We start from the raw sequence: 22,129 nt of genomic DNA on the forward strand, positions 1-22,129 counted from the left end.
TCATGATCTCACGGTTGGTGAGTTCGAGCCCCGCGTCGGGCTCTGTGCTGACGGCTCAGAGCCTGGAGCCTGTTTCGGATTCTGTGTCTCCCTCTCTCTCTGACCCTCCCCCGTTCATGCTCTGTCTCTCTCTGTCTCAAAAATAAATAAACGTTAAAAAAAAAAAAATTAAAAAAAAAAAAAAAAAGAGTCGCTCAGCCAAAGCGGGTATTTCACACCTTCCCCCATCCATCCTATTTGTGCTTCGTCTTAAGCATCAAGTGTGATAGTCAGGGACTAAAGAGGTGGCTCTGAACAGAAAATTGCTGCAATATGCAAGTCAGTAATAAGGAAATAACTGCCCAGTAGTCGATCACCAAGTTACCCCCAGTTAATTCTTGGGGTGCAAAAATACTAAAGGCACATTTTCCCTTTTCTAGGTTCTTGTCTAAATACCTAAAATTGATTTATTAGGGCCCAGAAAATAGCATTTACCTATTTTTTCCAAAGCCAGGTGAGCAGAAAAGCCTGCTGATTCCATTCCATTTATTATCAGTGAACCCAAGCAGGACTGGGAGCACTGGTGAAAAATTTCCCTAGTCTAGACATTTCCCTATTGATTTATAAGGCCATTTTGGCAATCATTAAATTGATTCAGTCTCATATTCCTTGGAAGAGACAGGGAAATACTATTCTTTCTGCTGTGACCATAGACACTCAAAGCACTGGAAGAAGTTGCCTGAGGACATTGGGACACCACTAAAATATAGCCAGGAGGCTTCCAGATTATAACCTTCCTGCCTCAGGGAGGGTCATGATATGAGAAATCAAACTGGGGTGGGAGGATTACAAGTTGAGGATTTGGAAAGGATAAGAGTGATCTCTTAAATATCCTTCGCCTAGATAATTCTCTAAGAATTTTGACTCTAAATTTTTATCTTAAACTTTTAGATTCCATTTCATCCTAAGTTAATTTGATAATATGTTGCTCAGAAACTAGTAGCTTGCTTCTGACATTTTTGTTAACCCCAAGGTAAATGTTAATAAGGAACGGAAATATTCTCATTTACTGCAGGAAGAATAATTCACAAGAGAAGCAGGAGAGAGGAAAAAAGGCAAGATTTCTGTGCAAATTCTGACTTTGTACTGTCCTCTGCAAAGGCAAACATACTATGGCACAGGTGAGAAACCAGTATCTTCATATTCTCTTATTTTATATTAAACACAAACTTTTTAGAAAAGTGAGCTAACAGTATGGATTTTGAAGGAGAATGAACCTGAATTCCTAGCCTGGCTCTTCCGTGTACTAGCTGGTAAGTCATGTACCCACACGGGGCCTCGGTTTTATCACTGTAAGTGTGGCTAAAAAGTACTTAGTAGGCAGTTGTGAGGACAAATAAAATAGTGTCTGCTAAACACATAGTACATTTCCTAGCACATGGCTCGGTGCTCAATCAGTTGTATTTATTATTACTATTTCTGTTGCATAAGAAAAGGTTTAAACATTATATCCCGGTTTGAAACATAGTGCAGAGTCAGGGGTAACCAGCGCATTTTTCTCCCACCCTTCAACCACAGCGAACGGCCGGAGTTGTGGTCCCCTGCCTTTATGGAATTGACGTTTGCGATGGGAAATTAATACAAAGACAAGCATCTCCTGAGACAGCTAAGTTGTGCGTTTACGTACGACCTCCTCTAATATTTGTGATATGAGAGATGAAGGAGCTGCCTCTTCAGATACTCAAATTAGTCCCGAAGAGATAGCTCTAGATACTGACAACGCTCCATCCCTTTTATTGAAATCACTTCCATTCTCACATACATAATCATCAGCAACAGATAATAATAACCAGAAGGATGTTGATTAATAGTAACAGTCAGAACATCACCACCTATCTTTCCAGGGGAGGAGGTTAGCAATGGGAGATGATGTGTTTAAAGTACGTGCCTTTAAAAAGCCAGCTACCTTTTATTAAGTATCTACTGCATGAAAGGTCCCCTGCAAGGCCCCAGCCAGTCTCTGATAAAACTGAAGACCTTGTCAGGTAGGTATTATTATCGACATTTCACAGTGGAGGAAACTGAGCTTAGAACTGGTAAGTCACTTGCCAAACACATAGGGTAGTGAGTGTTGAGCCTGGAGTCAAACCTTCTTTCTTCTGATTTGGCAGCCCAACAATTTCAGTATTCACATTCCAACACGTTTGCTTAATATCTACCTGTCACTATGAAATTTCTAATTCCTCAACTCTATGCCAAAGTCCCCAGCTTTGTTGAATCTGTTTGGATAGTGACACAGACAGAGGAAGTTTACCTGTCAGCAGGTCCTCCGGGACGAACACACGTTATTACAACTGGACGAGATTTATTTCTATCGTCATGTGCCCCTCCTGGCAAACAAAAGAAATACAGCTTATAAGTGCCTTCATTAAAAAAAATAATAAAAAAATAAAAAAATAAAATAAAAAAATTCACTTACAAAATGGCAGCTGAGAAGCTAAAGTACATTTTGTTGATGTATAGAGGAAAACATGTAAAATTTTTCCAAAAATCTTATTCATTTTATATAGAATATGTTTTTGAAGTCATGATGTCTCCACCTCTCAATAAATACATGGCTGTATCCAGGGGCGATATATATAAAATATTTAACCCAGCGTCGTAAGAACATAAACTACTTAACAAGTACTAGCCTAATTATGACAATAGCCAGTTATCAACAAAGTGCAGGTGGGTATACCTGTTGCCAATTAACCTGGGCTATAATACAGGTGAATAGGTCTACAACCTGGCATAAAGGAAGCAAAAACTGGAGAGGGGGGAAAATACGGAAGTATATAAAACAAGAAAGAAAAAACTTCAAGTGGCTGAGATGGGTTCCATTAAAGTTGGGGTGTTCAAAAAATGGACACATAATTTCAAGACAAGTGCAATGCTTAAATGGAGATTTTATTTCCGTATATGGAAAACTTCTGCTCAAGAATCAAAAGCTTTTAGATGGAAGGTAATTTATTATAAACTCTCTTCTAAATCCAGGACCTTTTGTAGAACGTCCATAGTCTGTGCTCTCCCAGTCTTTTCTCGAGACCCACCAGATGGCCTACTTATTAGGTTTGAGGCAGCCCATTTCACATTCGGACGTGTAGGGGTGTTAGAAGCTTCTTCCTAATTATTCATCTGATACCTAACTTCCTTCAATTTTCACCTACTTGTTCTTATTCTATTATTTGGAGCAGTGAAACAAAAATGTATGCTTTCTACTACAAGAAACTTTTTCTGAAAGTTGAAAACAGTGATTATACACCTGCTAAGTCTCATCTTCTTTAGGCTGGACATTTCCACTTTCTTAACTATTCTGCATCTGACCTGATTTCTGTATACCTCACCATCCTGGTTACCCACCAGATACCTGCCAGTATCTGATAAATACGAATGTTATCGTCAGATATTCCTTCCCTAACGCCTTCCTGGTAGAACAGACTGGCATTTCCCAAACTTGGAACGGGTAGAGAGGTCAACTTAAAGAATCTAACCTAAAAGGCAAATCAAAAGGCATTCACTGCTCCCGATGAAGGCAAATGCTTCCTTTCTGCTTACTTCTATTACCAATGATTTATTCAGTCTGGCTGATTGATAAAAGCTCCCTTTCAGCACCTCACTCTTCCACTCAGTTTGATGGTTTCTTTTGAAATCCCTCCTTGTTTACAATAGGAAATTCACAACTTCCTTGGAAAAGGATTTTAAAATGAAACCATGACAATAAATTACAGCACATGCTTACCCATATTTATATAAATACTACTGTGTAATTTCTCTTTTGCAAGGGGATCATAAAAAGGTAGCTTTGTTTTCTCCTGAAGGGATATTGATTTAGAAAAGGATGGGGGCTGACGGCCATACAAGCTTCCATAATTTTGATTTGGAGGTCCAAATTTAAATCTGTAACAGTGAATGCATGGCAAAGTGTGAGATGGCTCTGAATTTCTCGATATGTGACATTTTACCATTATTTGAAATAATGAACCAGATGTAGCTTGCGATTCACTTACATTTTACAAGTTTGAAACTGCAAAGCAATTGACACACACAGAGCCCAGTGGTATTTCTCAATCCTGGCTGCCTGTTGGCATCAGTCCCCTGGAATGCTTTTTAAAAGTATCAATGCCAGAGACACAACACAGACCAAATCTGAACATTGGGCTCTATCTAGCAGATGAGTAGACCTACCTATAATTTTAGAGTTGAGAATGATCGATAGGTAAATTTTCCTTGCCCAAAGTGAAAAAGAACTTAGTGGCAGAGTGCTTTCCCTATTGTCCCAAGCTGTTCGCCTTAGCTTGGCGGCGAGGGAATTAACTGAAATTTAACTCTGGCAAGATTTAGGCCAGAACATCATTTTTCATTCTCAAGGTGCCAGGTTCTACTGTTCGGCGAGTCAAGGTGCTAGAACCTATGACACGTAGCACTGGAAATGCAATTCCATTCATCAGGTAAAAGCCTGTATTATTGTTCTACGACCCATTCTAATTGGTTAAGAAGAAATTCACCAGTACTAAATGAATATGCCGCATCTGTAATATTGTCTTCCTTCTTCCTGAAAGTCCTGGTGTTCTCACTAAAATAAGTTGAGCTCAAATTCCATCTATGCCATAATGTCTTCTTGGCCATGATAACACTTGCCCACAGTACTTTCTCATTCTGCAACTCTTTTTGTGACTAATCAAGATTCTGAAGCAATGGGTGGGGGTCACCTTTTGAGCAAGGAAGAGCCTTCAGATAGGCCTCAAACTAATCTAAACATTAAGTTCTTTATGTGATTCTTATGAGAAATTGCGCAAAATTTCACAAACTTTTACGTTCAACTAATATACTAAGTGAGTTTTTAAAGCTGACCAAAATATGGTGCCCCTAAACTAAAATCACTATAGCACTAAGAAGTCTGATGTCCGCACAAATCTAGGCAACATTCAATTACTTATTCATTTATTTGTTAAGGGCCTACGATGTACCAGAGAGTATCCTAGGCTCATATTATAAAATTCTTATTACTCATGCACATACAGATATTTGAAATTCCTGCAAATGGCAAGATAAGCATTTTGCTAACATTATATCATCAGCTGTCTTGTGGTGGTTGTAGATTTCAAATGCTTCCGTTTTTTTCTGTTCCTAATGATAAATTACTGTTGTTTTAGTTCTTTCATTAGCAATTTGATTTACTATTGATTAACCACACAACAACTAGTAATGAATATTTGCACCCAGCAGTATTTTTTACTGCAGCTTTTCAGTAATTAGGCTTGTATGCATGTGATTCAAGAGTGCCTCTCTATCATACTACACTGCAAAAACGGATTTGTACCACCCTCTGAGCCAAAATTACTTTCATATTGACTTTTTACTATATTCATCTAGTTCTTTTACACAGAAATTTGGGAATGGTTAAGGTAAATGATGAAAGTAAAATGATCCTGTTTGCGCCACCTAAAAAAAGGAGCTGGTCAGAAAAGGGTAATAATTGCTGGTCTAAACCACTCAGTGAATTCCTCGTTTTCCGTTTTCTCTACTGCTCACTCAGGCACTTTGTCTTAAATTCACTGGACTATAATTCCCTGCAGATAGGGGTCCTGTCCTATGACTCTCTTAATACTTGGCCCTATGCTGACATGTTGACCTGTCCTTAATAAATACCTGACTGATTGATTTGCTAAATGATTGGTACAGAATGGAATCTAAAGCTTAGTCACTTAAGACAAATCTGTATAAATGAATGTATTTCTTTTATTCCTTGATGCATGTGCATTTATTAAGGTGCTTAGTTAATTAAAAAATTTTTTTAATGTTTATTTTTGAGAGAGAGAGAGAGAGAGAGAGAGAGAGACAGAGCACGAGCTGGGGAGGGCAGAGAGGGAGACATAGAATCCAAGGCAGGCTCCAGGCTCTGGGCTATCAGCACAGAGTCCAATGCAGGGCTCGAACTCATGAACCACAAGATCATGACCTGAGCTGAAGTTGGACACTTAACCGACTAAGCCACCTAGGCGCCCCAAGATGCTTAGTTAATTTTAATTAATGTTTTAATAATTTGGATAAATTTTAGACCCTGGTGAAGTATAGAATATAATAGGTAAAAGCAAAAAACATCACGAAATGTGAAATGTTAAAAACATTTCTGATGCATACATAGTTCCCTATTGAACTTTATTGTCATATGCAGAATTATGAGTTGTTTATGTATAGTCTTTGAGGGGTGAAACTGCTAATAAGAAAAATAAAATATTAAAAGTCAGAATTACAGCTCAGAATTCATGGTTTTATAGCCAAGTTGGAGTCACCTGAAATCTTTATTATTAATGTCATCCCATAATAAAATAAGTTAAGCTGATGCACATAGGTTCCCAAGGGATCAGATTATCTTCAATCCATTTTTAGAAAGCTACAATAACAAAATGTATTTCAGGAGAAAATAATTTAAGCAAAGTTGTTTAATCCTAGTGTATTAAGTCAAACCAAGCCATATTCATCAACATTTTTGACTCAGAGATACAGAAAAGTATAAAGGGAAAGCAAAAGACATGTAGAAAAGTGGCAAATCAGCAGGATGATGAATTGGCAAGGTTTACAAACAGTGACTTTTTACTCTGTATGGACTAAAAGCAGATCTAAGTCATTTGGATTCCACTTTGATTTCTACTCATTGCTTTATTTTTTAAAAGAATGGGTGCAAATATTATAAGGGGACTTTACGCATTGGGAACATCTGTTGTTGCTGTTGTTTTCAGGATGACTTTCTAGTTCACTCCCAATATTTCATTGACAAATTCTCTAAGAATATCTGATGATTCATGTTTTCTAGCCATCACCTACCTCGGATTACAAAACCAAAGGTATTGCCTTCTTTATGTAATGTGACCTCCACCGTTCGGAAAATAACACTCGATCCTTGAACAGCTGATTGCAGGAAAGAGAGAGAGAAATATATTAAATCATAACAACATTTCCAGTTTTTTTTTAAAGTTTATTTATTTTTGGGACAGAGAGAGACAGAGCATGAACGGGGGGGGGGGGTGGGCAGAGAGAGAGGGAGACACAGAATCGGAAGCAGGTTCCAGGCTCTGAGCCATCAGCCCAGAGCCTGATGCGGGGCTCGAACTCACGGACCGCGAGATCGTGACCTGACCCGAAGTCGGACGCTTAACCGACTGAGCCACCCAGACACCCCTCCAGTTTTTTTTGATGTGGCATAAAACACTACAGATCCCCCTTGCAAATAATTCTTGTTATGAAAAATACAAGGGCGATAACTTCTTTTCAAAGAAAATGTTAAAAAAATACATAAAAATACCATAAAATAGTTGTCTGCATTAGGGACTTAGGCTTAGACCCGAGTGGAATCAAAATCATAGACACTTCCTTTCTTCTTATGTAGCCAGCTTCTAGCTAGAGTGTAATATTCACATCGTTAAAACTCTATATACCAGGAGAGATACTCTTCATGTAATCAATAGAATTATTTTCCCTTTGGAAATGCAAAAGCAATATGATTTTTGTAAACCTTGAAATAATTAATGTATTTACATTTATTTTTGGAGGAAATGCAGGAAGAAAAAGTATTACTCTCAAATTACCACTAATAGATTAGGCGATGAAGACAGGTTTTCTGACACGATGCATAGCAACTAACAAAGATGTCAGCAACCCAAATCAAACCTGGAGGGCAAAAATATTTCTGTACATTCAAAATGTTACTGCTGTCTAATAAAATATTTACTTGATTTCATTTGATACTATCATGCTTATGTTATGTTTCCTGCTTACTGCTCTCACTTCACAAAATAAAACTGCATGGCCAAGTTGATATCTCTAATTAATATCACATACAGTATACGTGTGTAATATGGGGTGTAGGTTGTATGAAGGTATAGTAACTAAACTCTTCTGTGAGACTGTTTCCAGGAAAGTGGTGGGTAATTCTGCTTAGATAGTACACTATTGCTGAATTAAAAAACAACAACAACCACCAAATTTCCACAAATTAATATTTCATCATTATGGATACAGGGATGCTTTTATTCAGAGAGAGAAAAGAATTTGCAAGTATAGAATCTGATGGTCTTAGATCCTTAAGTGAATTTGTACAATGATATCTAATTACTTAATGCTGCGGTCCTTATCAATGGCATATTTTTAACATTGCGATTAGATTTTGAAAACTTTATTGCATGAAACATTTATCAATAAGAAATATATGATGGAATATAGGTATAGATTCTAAAGATAGAATTTAATTGCATCTATTAAAAGAACATTTCTTGCCATTTACAGAAATAGGAAGTAATTTTAATTTAGCATTGATTACAATTATTTTTAATTATCAGAAATTCTGAATCCTCAAAGGAATAGACATGATTATGAAAAGCACACAGATAAATTCACAAAACTGCGCACATCTGGCTGGGATATAAAGTACGTCACGAACTTGGATCTGCTGAAAAACAACATAACCCTACAGCTGAACAAATGTTTTGGTATACTGCTGATTTAATTAAATGTCATATTCTTGCTAGCAAGGGAATTTCAGTTCATTTTAATCAGCTAGGAACGGTACACAAATAGCTGAAAGTGTTGAGGTACAGTTTTAATTAAATGAAAGAAACTGAGTTCAAATCAAACGTTTTCTTATTTTCATGACAAACAAGCCACTTGAGGTAATTGGTTGAGAACACGATCTTTTTGTTCTAATGAAACAAATAGAAAGGAAAGGAAAAGATACAGGGAGAAAGAATTAATGAGCGTCCACTGTGTGCCAGGAAATCTGCAAAGTGGTTTACAAATACTATTTCATTTAAACATTAAATCAGCTTTAAATTCTATACAACCAAATTCTAATTCGGGGCCACCTGTCCTTGTTGGCCGGGTGTCTGTTCCGGGAATGAAAGGCACTGTAGTTTGGTGGCTCAGTCGGTGAAGCGTCCGACTTCAGCTCAGGTCATGGATCTTACTGTTGGTGAATCTGAGCCCTACATCGGGCCCTGTGCCGACAGCGTGATGACTGCTTGGGATTCTCGTCTCCCTCTCTCTGTGCCCCTCTTCTGCCCTCTCTCTCTCTCTCTCTCTCTCTCAATCAAAATAAACCTCAAAAAATTTTTTTAAAAAAGGCACCATAGTTCACCGTAGTTTGAATTTGCTTGAGCTCAATCTTGTGGACCACAAACTCCTACATTCCAATCTAGAGTCAATATAAAGACTTTCAGGATTATCTACAGCTTTGGATTATCCATACTCTTGCTGTTTATCCTTCACAAAAATAAATGTGAATGTTAACTACATTTTGATACTTAATGAAATAGATTTGGTCTTCATAATTTTCATTTGCATGACTGGATCTTGGTGACTGGGTTTTCATATGCAATAGCAGGACCCCTGCTATTGCCATGTGCATTTTATTCATTACTTCACATTTGTGTATGTGGACATAATGGATCCACATAAGGAGCTTCCCCAGAGAATCAAATGCAGTACACAGAAGGGTTAAGTTGAAATGAATATTGCAAAGCAAAAATACTTCTCAGTATTTTAGTGGTGCTGCTGTCCCTTGTTTCTATATGTGAATATGCATGTACTGCTATCCATATTATTTTGCTATGGCAGATTAGATTTTTCTACATGATACACTATTTCCCTGACTCCTCAACTCCTACCTCAATAGCATGATAAGGGTTGTATACTTTCCCTCCTCAATATGTCGGGCTTCCCCATGTGACTCGCTTTGGCCAATGGGATGTTAAGAGATGTAATAAGCACTTGGTTGGAACTGTGCTCAGGTAGTTGGGACTATCCTGCTTTTCCTCTGCTATGGCCACAGGAAGAGCTTTCTCTGGGTGGTTTCTGCTCCTTCAGACTGAATCCCAGAAGGAACCACGTGGAGGAGACCTGAGACTGCTCCCCCCGCCCCCCATCGCCATCATCATCATCATCATCATCATCATCATCATCTGTCACCTGTCTATCTCTCTTAGAATTGGAATTGAGAAGTAAGAGGCAATCACAGGGACACACTTTAACACATCTTTTTGAATTAAAGAACTCCGTCGGATAGAAAGCTAATCTGATTTAGCCGACGGTTTAACAGTGAGGATTGCCTTTGCCAATCAGATTCTGTAGCAGACATTTTCCATAAAATAAATGAGGCAAATACGTAGCTCTAAGGTCTGAATGGAAACTTCACTTAAAGGTATATAAAATGAACAGCATGCCAGAAATTATATCCTTTCCAATGATTTAAGCTTATAATAAAGAATGTTAGGTGGCTTACTAAAAAAATAAATGAGGATTATGGTTTCAAAATTCTTTAGGGATTATGTCACCACAAAACATGAAGGCATTGCTCTAGACCAACTTTTAAGTTTTAATTTTAGAGAGAGAGAGCACGCAGGGGAGAGAGACAGAGAGAGAGAATCCCCAGCAGACTCCACGCTCAGTGCAGAGCTTGACATGGGGCTCGATCCCATGACCTCGGGATCATGACCTGAGCCAAAACCAAGAGCTGGACACTCAACTAACTGAGCCACCCAGGTACCCATAGACCAACTTTTTTTTTTTTTTAACTTTTTTTTTAACATTTATTTATTTTTGAGACAGAGAGAGACAGAGCATGAACGGGGGAGGGGCAGAGAGAGAGAGGGAGACACAGAATCGGAAGCAGGGCTCCAGGCTCTGAGCCATCAGCCCAGAGCCTGATGCGGGGCTCGAACTCACGGACCGCGAGATTGGGACCTGAGCTGAAGTCGGACACTCAACCGACTGAGCTACCCAGGCGCACCCCCCATAGACCAACTTTTAATACATAAATATCTATGATACAGTTTGGAAATATTCTCTCTAAATACAGTCTCAAAACTACAATGTAATTCTAAAGTCAAAAAGAACCTTAGAGCTCATGTAGATCAACCACTCCATTTTCATAAAGAATCTGAGTCTTACAAAAGGTAAGTGGTTTGAGCAAGGTCAGAATTCCATTCCTTCTCTATCAGATCACATACACACAGACATGCAACAAATATCCTTCCTCCGCTTCTTTCTGGACTCTGGGGGTGGCTGAGCCTCAAATGATGTGATTCTTGAGAGTTACCTGTCTCGGCCTTGGCCTTGGGCAGCTTACTTTTCAGCAATCTGCTCTCTCCCTAGGGCCTCACTGCAGCGGCTTGGTCCAGCTCTAGCAGTCTGAGCTCAGTGAAGGGGATGTTTATTAATCCCTTCAACCTCCCTGAACTCAAAGATCTTATTAATTTACCCAAACATAATAGAGACAGAGACAATCCTTGGAGAATAGATCTCTTCTATCTGATTTCTACCATCGAATTCACACTTTTGTTTTAAAAAGTATTTTTCCTCTTCCTCATCAGCTTTAATGCACGAGGAAGGAAAAGGTGGTATAATCACCAAGTCATGATAGGTTTTAACTCCTGTATATGTCTGATATCCACTCTACTCTTTAACCTTACTGATGCTATATTTGTTCAGGATGTCACCTCTCTTTTGGAAAACTGTAACAGCCTTCAGGCTGATAGCCTCTTATCTATTCTCCATTTGGCTTCCTAAAATGAGAACTCTAAAAACTCAAATCTGTTGATGTTCGTTGGCTTTAAAAGCCTTTAAAGGCTTCTTGCTGCCCACCTGATTTATCCAGGCTCCACCAGTGGGGCTTCCTTCATTTTGTTCCTGTCCACCTCACTGGCCTTATCTCCCTCCAGGTCCTCTCTTTCCCTTTGTGCCTCAACAACAAGAGTCCGTTTGTGGTTCAAACCTGTGCAGTGGGCTAAGTTCCTCCTTCCTTGCTCTCCCCTCTGCCCAAAATGTTCCTCTTCTTACTGGATCTGCATAACCTCCTTCAAAGCTTCTCAAACTCCTCGCTGTAGTTCACACATAATTTGGCAAATATCCACTACTGGTCTTACCCCTGGAAAGCTGTACTAAGAGTTTGTTTTAGAAAGAGGGTGTGTTTGGTTGATATTTATTTCCCCAGTGGAATCAAAATGGTTAATCCAAGAGCATTAGGTCTAGATATCTGGATTCTCTTAACTCCTTGGCGATGCTTTGAGATAGTGATTTCAAAACAAACGGACTCCTTTAAAGTAAAAGAAAACACAGTACTTTCAGTGGAATAATAATAATGTAATAATGACTAACAGGCACTATGTCTTACTGAGTACATGACGATGATCCAAATATTTCACATGATTATAGCCTTGAATTCTGACAAAAATTCTACATCTATTATAGCCATTTTGCAGATGAGAAACCTAAGACTCAGAGAACTTAAATAACATGCCCAAGGTCACATAGCTGGACAGGGGGAGAAACTGATATTTAACTAGTGACACAGTCCAAGCTCTCAGCGCTCGATTTTACTGTCTACTCTTGCTGAAAATGAAAAATGTTACAGGGAGGTTTTTGAACACAGACCTCAATTGATTTTGTTATAAAAACACCATTATACTTTTGGTGTTGGAGTTTATGTTCAGAATAAGAACTCACGACTGGTCATATACACTCACTCCCTGAGTGCTCACGTTTGGTCCCAAAGCTTCAAACACCCTCTATATTCCCATTACTCTAAATGTACATTTCCAGCCCAGATCTTTCTCCCAAACTCCTAACCCCATCTCTAGTGCTTTTCTTGACATTTCTTCTCTGCACATCAAAGAGACACGTCCACTGTAGCATTTCAAACAATGAACGTCTTCTGATGGCCCCCTCGCAAATCAGCCCTGCCCACATTCTTGCCCAACCCCATGAATGGCAACCCTGCCCGTCCGGTTGCTCAGGCCCAAAATCTCAGGGGGTCTTTGACTCCTCTATTTCTGTACAACCCACATCCGATCTGTCAGGAGGTCCTGATGGCTCTATCCTCAAAATAGATCAAGAAGGTAACTGCTTTTTGCCATCCTCACCACCGTCTCTCACCGGGATCACGACAACAGCCCCCCAGCTGGTCTCCCAGCTTCCACCCTAGCCACTGCAGTCTGTTCTCAACACAACAGCCTGAGGGAGCCTTTGAAAACAGGAATTAGACCCTGTGCCTCCTGCCCCAACTCATACAATGCCATCCTCTATCACCCAGAGCCAAACTTAAGGTCCTTCCAATGGCCTCCAAATATACCTCATCCTTTACATTTTTGACCTCCTCTTCTACTTCTCTTCACGCTCACTCTGCTCCTGCCAAATTACCCTTCTTAACGTCCGTCTCTCCAACAACCCCAGTGTATTCCTGCCTTTGATCTTAGCACTGGCTGTTCTCTCTGCAGTTCTCTTTCCCCAGAAATCCACACGACCAACTTTCTCACTGCCTTCAAGTCACCGACACAGCCTCAGTGAGGCTTTTCCGAGCCACCCGATTTCAAACTGCAATCCCACACCTCTCCCCACCTTCCCAATCCCTCTCCTGGCTCTTTCTTTTTTCTCCTAGCATTGATGACCCCTAGCATTCATGCTGTCCAGTTTACTTATCTACTGGGGTCTTGTTTTGTTATCCGTCTTCCCTTGTCTAAATGTAAACTCCACCAGTATACAACGCGGCGGCCGCAATGTAACAAATGCTCAATAAGTCATTGCTGAACAAATGAGTTATTATCAATGATTAATATTCAGCCTGAGTTCTCACTGGCATAGAAAAGCAAAGGGCTTTGTCAGGCTGGCATCTACGTTGACAGCTTAATAATAGAAGACGTGGTGTTAGCAGAGCATGGCTTAAATGCAGGCCCGCAGTAACACACAGCATAAGTATATGTCACAACGAATAAGCATATGGACTTTGGAGTCAGGGAGCCTGGCTTCACATACTGATTCTGCTGCCTATTTATTTGGGAAAGATACTTCACTCAAGCCTCTGTAAATGAGAAATTTAATGATAATAATGCCTCTCTTACAGTGCTAATGTATACATTATTTATCAAAAATTTTTATTGTGCCAGCTACTGTTCTAACTGCCCAACAAATACTAACTCATTTAATCCTCACAACAGCTATATGAGCAGGAACTAACATTACGCCCATTTCCCAGATGTGGAAACTGAGACACAGAAAGCTTGAGCAACTTCCTCAAGGGCACGCAGCGAAAGGTGAAGCTGGGATCTGAACCTGGCTATTTGACATCCAAGTCCAGCTCTGCTAGGCTGACACTCCTTATGGTGAGAATGAAGCGTATCCGTGCAGGTCAAGTTCCTTATAAAGCCGGACATTTAGTAAGCTCTGGAAATGTGTTGGCTACTCTTGTTACATTACTATTATTTTTACTTGGTAAGAATGTGCTTTGAATCAATTTTCATGCTTCAGAAATTAACATAACTATACAAGAATCAACACAGAACACATTACACATGCTTTTCCCAACCCTAGTCCCTCTGTGCAGAGCTTGGATCGAACTTAATGTGCAGACCTTACAAATGGTGATATACACAGGTGACCTTAATGGAACACGAGTCCTGTATAATTTTATTGTTCTCTGAGCTCTTTTTGATTCTTCCGGAGTGGGCTATAGGTGTATCAATTTAAATAATTTCTAAATATCCAGAAACGGTGTTCTATCACTCCTGTAATGAGACAACGATGCCAAAAGGGAAAACATGGAGAACGAATTGTTTTAGGCAGAGGGGTGGCGTAGCTGTCCCGCCCCTGAACTGTGATTACTTACAGACTGGCGGCAGCTCATACTCGACTTCAAGAACCACTCTTTCCCCAACGTTCTTCAGCAAGCTGATGATCTCATCATGGCGGAACTTGGCCAGGTTGATCCCATTCACTGCTTTGATGTAGTCACCCACATCCAGCTGATCGCTTCTGCAAAATAGGCAAGGTGGCTTCAGTGGACCCGTCCTCTCCCCAGGCCTGCCCCCGTTTTCCACTTTCCCTTCCTGCAAATGCACGTAAGCCCGGGAGGCCTGCCTGGCAGGAGCCCCTGCCTCCTAGGATACGGAGGGATACTTTGAAATATCCCTCTATTGGATCTGCTACGGTCTCTCATTTTTTTCCCTAACCCTTTCCCTCTTTTGTTTTTAAAGAGCACATGAAATAAAATAAAGAGGTTTTGGGTTTTTTGTTTTGTTGTTGTTGTGGTTTTTTTTTTTTTTTTTTTTTTTGGTTGCTCTGCCCATAAAGAGTTTGGTTCTCTAGAAACAGATGGTCCAGATCTTGGCATGCCCAGACTTTTTCTTTCCTTTCATTCTCTCTCATTTTTGCTGCCTGCCTCCTGGACATTTCCTAGCTCTCAGTATCTGCACTGGGAGTTTGTTGAGGGCTAAGGAGAGGGCCCACTTGTTCTGCTATTGAATGCTTACAGCAGGGCTGATAAAAAAAAGAACAAATTACAATGAAAGCATTGGGTTTCAGTACCATTCTCGCCTCTCTTCAACACCATAGAAGAACCATGGCTACTTTGGGGGTTTAGGCAGACTTTACTTCTAAGGCAAGAGCAAGCAATGAGACCAAAGACAGTACTTAAAGTTCGCGTCACGGATAAGGACCTTCAATAATACCTTCTCCCCAAACAGAAACACGTGTGCATTTATTTTACCTAAGTCCGGCCTGAATCATTCCTCTTTCGCAAGCTTTCCTCATCTGTGCCAGCCTGCGGTCCATGCTGTCCTTCCTCCCTCGGGTTCACTAACTCACTGGGCAACGTAACCACCCAACGCTCTGTGATGATGCTCACATTGTGGCAATGCTGTTATTGTTCCCAAACTTTTCATGTTGTTCATACCCATCTTCTCTAGTAAATTATCAGCCCCCTTAGGGCAGAGTTATTATCTTTAATTATTTTCTTTTACTACTTATAAAATGGTATTGCCTTAAACAATGACTAATTTGGTCATTGATAATATAACCGGCACAGCATTACTTTTTTTTTTTTTTTTTATTTCTCCAAATTTTATTTGAATTCCAGTTAGTTAGCAGACAGTGCAACACTGGTTTCAGGAGTAGAATTCAGTGATTCATCACTTACATACAACGCCCAGTGCTCATCACAAGCGCCCTCCTTAATGCCCATCCCCCGTCTAGCCCATCCCCCAGACACCTCCCTCCATCAACCCTCAGTTTGTTCTCTACCATTAAGGGTCTCTTGTGGTTTGTTTCTCTCTCTTCTCTCCCCCCCTCCCCCGCCCCTTCCCATATGTTCATCTGTTTTCTTTCTTAAGGTCCACATATAAATGAAATCATATGGTATTTGTCTTTCTCTGATTAACTTATTTTGCTCAGCATAATGCACTCTTGCTCCATCCACATCATTGCAATCGGAAAGATTTCCTTCTTTTTGATGGCCGAGTAATACTCCATTGCATTGTGATATATACCACATCTTCTTTATCCATTCATCCATCGATGGACATGTGGGCAGTCTCCACAGTTGACCATGCCAACAATACTTTTAATTATAGCATCAATGCAACTGAAGATCTTCGCCCTATTTACCCGTGCTACAGGGCCTACCTATGAGAAAGTTCTGGAGACATATGAGACCCTAGCATCGGAGATTGGCCATGACTGTTATAAAATAAAGGAAGCTGTCGGTGTGGAAAGAAATCTCTTCCCTCGTGAAAAAAGGAGATGACGGTGCCTGTGTTGACATCAGCCTATTTCATAAACAGTACCTCAGATTATGAAGCAGTCAGGTGGCTTAAGCTTATACATTGTACAGATGGGTTGATCACCAAAAGTAATCGCTATTTTTGATGATCCTTTGTAAGGTTAAGAAGGCCCAAACTATTTTTGCGATTACGTGGACAAGACTATTGGTGTCCGGGACTTAAGATACATTAACCTCACTTTTAACGAAACCTGACCATTGCATCTGAAGTAAATTTTGAATCTGTCTATAAGGCAAGCCCGCCTGGACCCAGCACGCAGGACATTCTGCCTTTGGCAAGAGCGAGTGCAGTCTGCAGCCCATCGCACGAGGACAGAACGACACCTCCCCATCTATGCTTCCTATCCTTTTGGAAACCTCATCTTTGTCTTGATGAAAAGGGAAATGTCACAAGTAGAAAAGCAGAGAAGATGGGAGACAAGCAAAATCGTCACTTAGAAACTCAGAACTGGGTTTCCCTACTCCTGTAGGCTTACCACATCCCTGCACGGGCGCTCCCTGCATACGCATGATACGGGCCATCTGTTCCATTTACATGATCGGAGCGCATCAGTCCCACTACAGCCCGTCTGCTGTCCAGCGGCATAGTTGGGGACTGGAGCCACAAAGACGTTTTAAAATTAAAGTCTTATGAGGGCCAGGCGGCTCCCCGGTGACTTGGCACGGGCCAGAAAAGGTTCTACAAACACGCCCGGGTGTGCTTCTGCCCGGCAGATGGCAGCTGTCATTTATTTATTAGTGACCGTTTCTGATGGAGCTTCGGTTTTTGGATTAGTCACACCCTGTGTTCCCTTTCCCACGTTTCCCCGAGAGGGAGTTACCTGGCAGCAATTCCCCCTTGCCGCAGGTTAGACACGCGTGGCTTGCCATCCTTGTCAATTCCGCCCGATACCGTCAGCCCGAGGGTAGTGCCTTCCTTCTTCATCAGCTCAACCACGGTGGAGCCCTTGAATTCCTCTGTTAAGAGAAAAGCATTTGCCTTATTAAAGAGAGAAGTGCGAGGCGCAGTTGCGCATGGTGAAGGGACTCCTTCCCATAAATTCTTTCCACTTTCTCTTGGACGAGAAAAGGTCTGTGGCCTCTTTTCCCTTGCAGTTTGCAGCGTGTCTCGTAAAGATGTGCGTGCAGATGAAGTCGACGCAGATATCCCGTTGTAGGTTATTAAAATGGGTACCAGTGGGGTAATCCACTCAAGGTTCACAACAAAGAGTCTGACATGGGTTAGATACAAACAATGATATTTGCCCTTTGTTTTCTGCCATCCTCAAGGGACTTTCTCTGGTTTCTCTCCTTGTAACTCCAAAGGGAACAATAGAGAGTTGTAACATAAGGGCCCAGAACAGAATTTCAAATAATAATACAACAAAAAATAATCTACTTATTTATTTGTTGAAGTTTATTTATTTGGAGAGAGAGAGCATGCGAATGGGGTAGGAGCAGAGAGAGGGGGGAGAGAGACAGTCCCAAGCAGGCTCCACACCGTCAGCACAGAGCCCGATGCCCGGCTTGATATCACAAACCGTGAGACCATGACCTGAGCTGAAACCATGAGTCGGACGCTTAATCAACTGAGCCACCCCAAGGGCTTCCAAAATAATTTTAAATAGTAATACATATCATGCAGCAGCAGACCTCAAGTTCCTGGTACATTTCAGCTGAATAAGCCAATGGGCACAAGAGAAGAGAGCTTTCTACAGATTCAACAAAAAATATTACTGACTCCATTGTTTTCTATCTTTCAGAAAACAAAGTACAATGGCTTCACGTAACAACTCACATCACTTCTTACCAAAATGTGTCACAATATGGTAAGGTGGTGTTGGTCCTCAGAAACTCCAGATAACTGCCATAAATCCCTCATCTCACAGATCTTATCCAGACAAAGTCTATACACCAAGAGGGAACCCAAGTCTTCTGATTTTAGGCACAACAGAAAGTGAGAAACCTTAAGAATACCCTTTCTTTCAGAAGTAAAAATGAGTCAGGGGCGCCTGGGTGGCGCAGTCGGTTAAGTGTCCGACTTCAGCTCAGGTCACGATCTCGCGGTCCGCGAGTTCGAGCCCCGCGTCGGGCTCTGGGCTGATGGCTCGGAGCCTGGAGCCTGTTTCCGATTCTGTGTCTCCCTCTCTCTCTGCCCCTCCCCCGTTCATGCTCTGTCTCTCTCTGTCCCAAAAATAAATAAAAACGTTGAAAAAAAAATTAAAAAAAAAAAGAAGTAAAAATGAGTCGAGTCAACATTTACCTATCCAGACGTCAATTCTGATCAGCACTGTTTTCAAATTCTGTTATATTATTCCCCCTCTGCATACACACTTTCTGGGTAGGGACGGGAAACTCAAGCTTTCTAATTCCTCCCGACTCACATTATGAATTTCGGGAGTTCTCAACTTCTAGGACATCAAAGAGTCTCATATTAAAATGCAAGAATGGGGGCGCCTGGGTGGCTCAGTCGGTTAAGCGTCCGACTTCGGCTCAGGTCATGATCTCACAGTCCGTGAGTTCGAGCCCCACGTCGGGCTCTGTGCTGATGGCTCAGAGCCTGGAGCCTGCTTCAGATTCTGTGTCCCCCTCTCTTTCTCCGCCCCTCCCCTGTCCATAATCTGTCTCTCTCTGTCTCAAAAATAAATAAAAACATTAAAAAAATTTTTTTTAAAAATGCAAGAATGGACTTTCTTCTTCGAAGTTAAGAAACCAAAAAGGTTATCGGCCTACCTCTTCCCCTTCCTTAATTACACATAACAGAGTTAATTATCATTTCAAAAATCTATATCAATGCTTATCATAAAAGTTCTTGGGGCGCCTGGGTGGCGCAGTCGGTTAAGCGTCCGACTTCAGCCAGGTCACGATCTCACGGTCCGTGAGTTCGAGCCCCGCGTCGGGCTCTGGGCTGATGGCTCAGAGCCTGGAGCCTGTTTCCGATTCTGTGTTTCCCTCTCTCTCTGCCCCTCCCCCGTTCATGCTCTGTCTCTCTCTGTCCCAAAAATAAATAAACGTTGAAAAAAAAAATTTATAAAAAAAAAAGTTCTTAAATTGTTGCTGCTGGTATACTATCCCACTAGCTGATGAAAAAAATCAAATCACGTTAATAAAAGGAATGATCATTCATCGGATCTTGGACGGAGAACAGAGTACTCCAGGAAGGAATGCGAGGGGGGCAGGACACTGATTTCCTCAGCAATGTACTGAGTACCATTCCAGGCAGGGCTTTCAAGATTCCCAGGTCCTGTGACCTCAGCACGCAAATACACCCTTTTTCATGACAGACTCATGACCCTGCATACATGAGCTGTTATTGCTGTTTAAAGTAAAAGCCAAGGAAGAGTGTGAATGCTGTCAGCTTCATTCATTACATTTCGTATGAGAGACCAGATAATGACTGAAATTCAATAATCAAAATTCTTGTCATGTGCGTAAAAGCACAGGGCCTTTTACATCACTTAACAGACGCATTTGAAACAAAATTCCATCGTTGGGTGCATTTAACCTGTGCCCTTTTAAAACAGAATAAAACAACCCCTTCTACATCCCATAAAAACATACATAGGCCCAACTGGTATTTAAAGAGGTCAACCTAACAACTGCTATAAGTCCTTCTTGGCAGAAGGGTAGGTGTAAATTATTTTAAAAATCAGGTTAAGTAATTAAAGTAATGAGAACTACATAACAGATGAGGACCATTCACATTACAGAGACATAATGTGCTCAACGATTCTGCCCAACAAAAGAACTCTTCGCGTTTTGTCTAAATATGTACGTTGATCATTTGAGCATTTGGTTATAGGTCTGTACGTGAAGAATTAGAAGCATAGTTCTTTAAGGGCCCATCTCAAGGTCAAATCTCAAAGGTCAATCAGAAATGTGCAAAGAAGCAATGATGAAACAGTAATACCAGGCAAGGTAGAAATAAATCTTAACTAATAAAATTTTCATTTCTACTCAGGTTTTCAAGAACATGCTTCCTGCATAAAATGGGCTACCAGTGCACAGGTGCAGCTTTATGGGATGTGCACAATGTAGTTTTCTCCAGAAGGAACCGAGGTCCTTACCAGACTTCTGGCTGAATCCTGAAAATCTAGAAAAACCTTAACTCCTGTTTGTTTGTTTTTTTTAAGTTTATTTCTTTATTTGGGGGGGGGGGCAGGGGAGGGGCAGAGTGAGAGGGAGAGAGTGAGAATCCCAAGCAAATTCTGCACTGTCAGCGTGGGGTTCGATGCAGGGCTTGAACTCACGAACCAGGAGATCACGGCCTGAGCCGAAACCAAGACTCTGACGCTTAACCAACAGAGCCACCCAGGCAGCCCATAGAAAAAGCTTAATTCCTTTAATTTAATCTGTGTTAAAATATAAACCTATCTGGGTTTCCTTGTGAACTGGTCAATTCCCCTCTAATGAAAACAATTTTTTTTAATGTTTATTTATTTTTTGAGAGAGACAGAGCACGATTGGGGGAGGGGCAGAGAGAGAGGGAGACACAGAATCCGAAGCAGGTTCCAGGCTCTGAGCCATCAGCACAGAGCCTGATATGTGGCTCAAACCCACGAACCATGAGATCATGACCTGAGCCAAAGTCAGACGCTTAACCAACTGAGCCACCCAGGCGCCACAATTACCCTTTAATTTTAAAATGTTTCAAATCTTTCCCCAAGAGCCAGTTTTAATAACATGAAAGAAAGAAAATACTGATGTACCAGTTAATTGAGTAATCTGTACATTCATTGATTCAAGTATTTACTGAGTGCCTATGAAGAGCCAGACGATGAAACTCAAAAGACGAGAAAAGTTAGAGATGCTTACAGCCTAGTCACAGAGGCAAAGGAGTCACAGACCAGCATGCCAGAGTGTGGTTTGGGCTAAGAGGGGCATAGAAGAGAAGGTCCTGGCTGCAATAGAGAGTGAAGACTCAGTGTTCCAAATGCAACATCTATTTCACAATTTTGTCTCCTGTCTAATCTGTCTGTATTTATCGATCAGGATTAGCTGAGCAGAACAGACTAAGGAGGAATCTAAATTAGGCAAAACTCAGGAGTAAAGACAAAATATTGCTGCAAGAAAATGCGCTGAATCACAAGAATGTTAACTGCCAAGTAGGTATCTCTAGACCCTCAAGGATTGACGAAATCTTTTACTGGTGTTTTGAAGGGAACAGGAGAAAAGAAGCAGTCAGAAGAGGGAGGAACATGCTTCTGGAATTTACTTTCTGCTAACCTGCACCCTGCATTAGATGAATCAATCATTTTATGTATCTTTTGGTGTTTAATGTTTACATAATGACGTAATAGTAAAGAGAAATGATGAACGATGCATTCATTTGCATGAGTTCACTTATTTATCAAAGATTACTTAACAACACTCTGCAGTGAAACACTGGAACTTGGACAAGTCAATACATCGTGACAATTTCTTCATGATTTAAACTGCAAACATCCCTCCCCGAATTAAGAAGAATGTAGCGAAGACAGTAGTATCCCCAAGTTAGTAAGCAGCACAGGGAATAGATGATGCTCAGCT

General features: G+C 40.9%; 1 protein-coding gene across 9 annotated transcripts in view; it reads right to left on the minus strand.

Moving 5' to 3' along the window:
- GRIP1 (glutamate receptor interacting protein 1) overlaps nucleotides 1-22,129 on the minus strand; it is a 687,726-nt gene that overhangs the window by 140,154 nt on the left and 525,443 nt on the right. For all 9 annotated transcript variants that reach the window (XM_043562978.1, XM_043562973.1, XM_043562977.1 and 6 more), the window contains 4 exons: nucleotides 17,443-17,578; nucleotides 14,672-14,817; nucleotides 6,847-6,930; nucleotides 2,294-2,369 (listed from right to left, as the gene is read on the minus strand). In XM_043562978.1, coding sequence (XP_043418913.1) covers nucleotides 2,294-2,369; nucleotides 6,847-6,930; nucleotides 14,672-14,817; nucleotides 17,443-17,578 — 442 coding nt within the window. The remainder of the gene's footprint in view (nucleotides 1-2,293; nucleotides 2,370-6,846; nucleotides 6,931-14,671; nucleotides 14,818-17,442; nucleotides 17,579-22,129) is intronic.

This window comes from Prionailurus bengalensis, chromosome B4 (genome assembly GCF_016509475.1).
Source record: "Prionailurus bengalensis isolate Pbe53 chromosome B4, Fcat_Pben_1.1_paternal_pri, whole genome shotgun sequence".
NCBI classification, from domain to species: domain Eukaryota; kingdom Metazoa; phylum Chordata; class Mammalia; order Carnivora; family Felidae; genus Prionailurus; species Prionailurus bengalensis.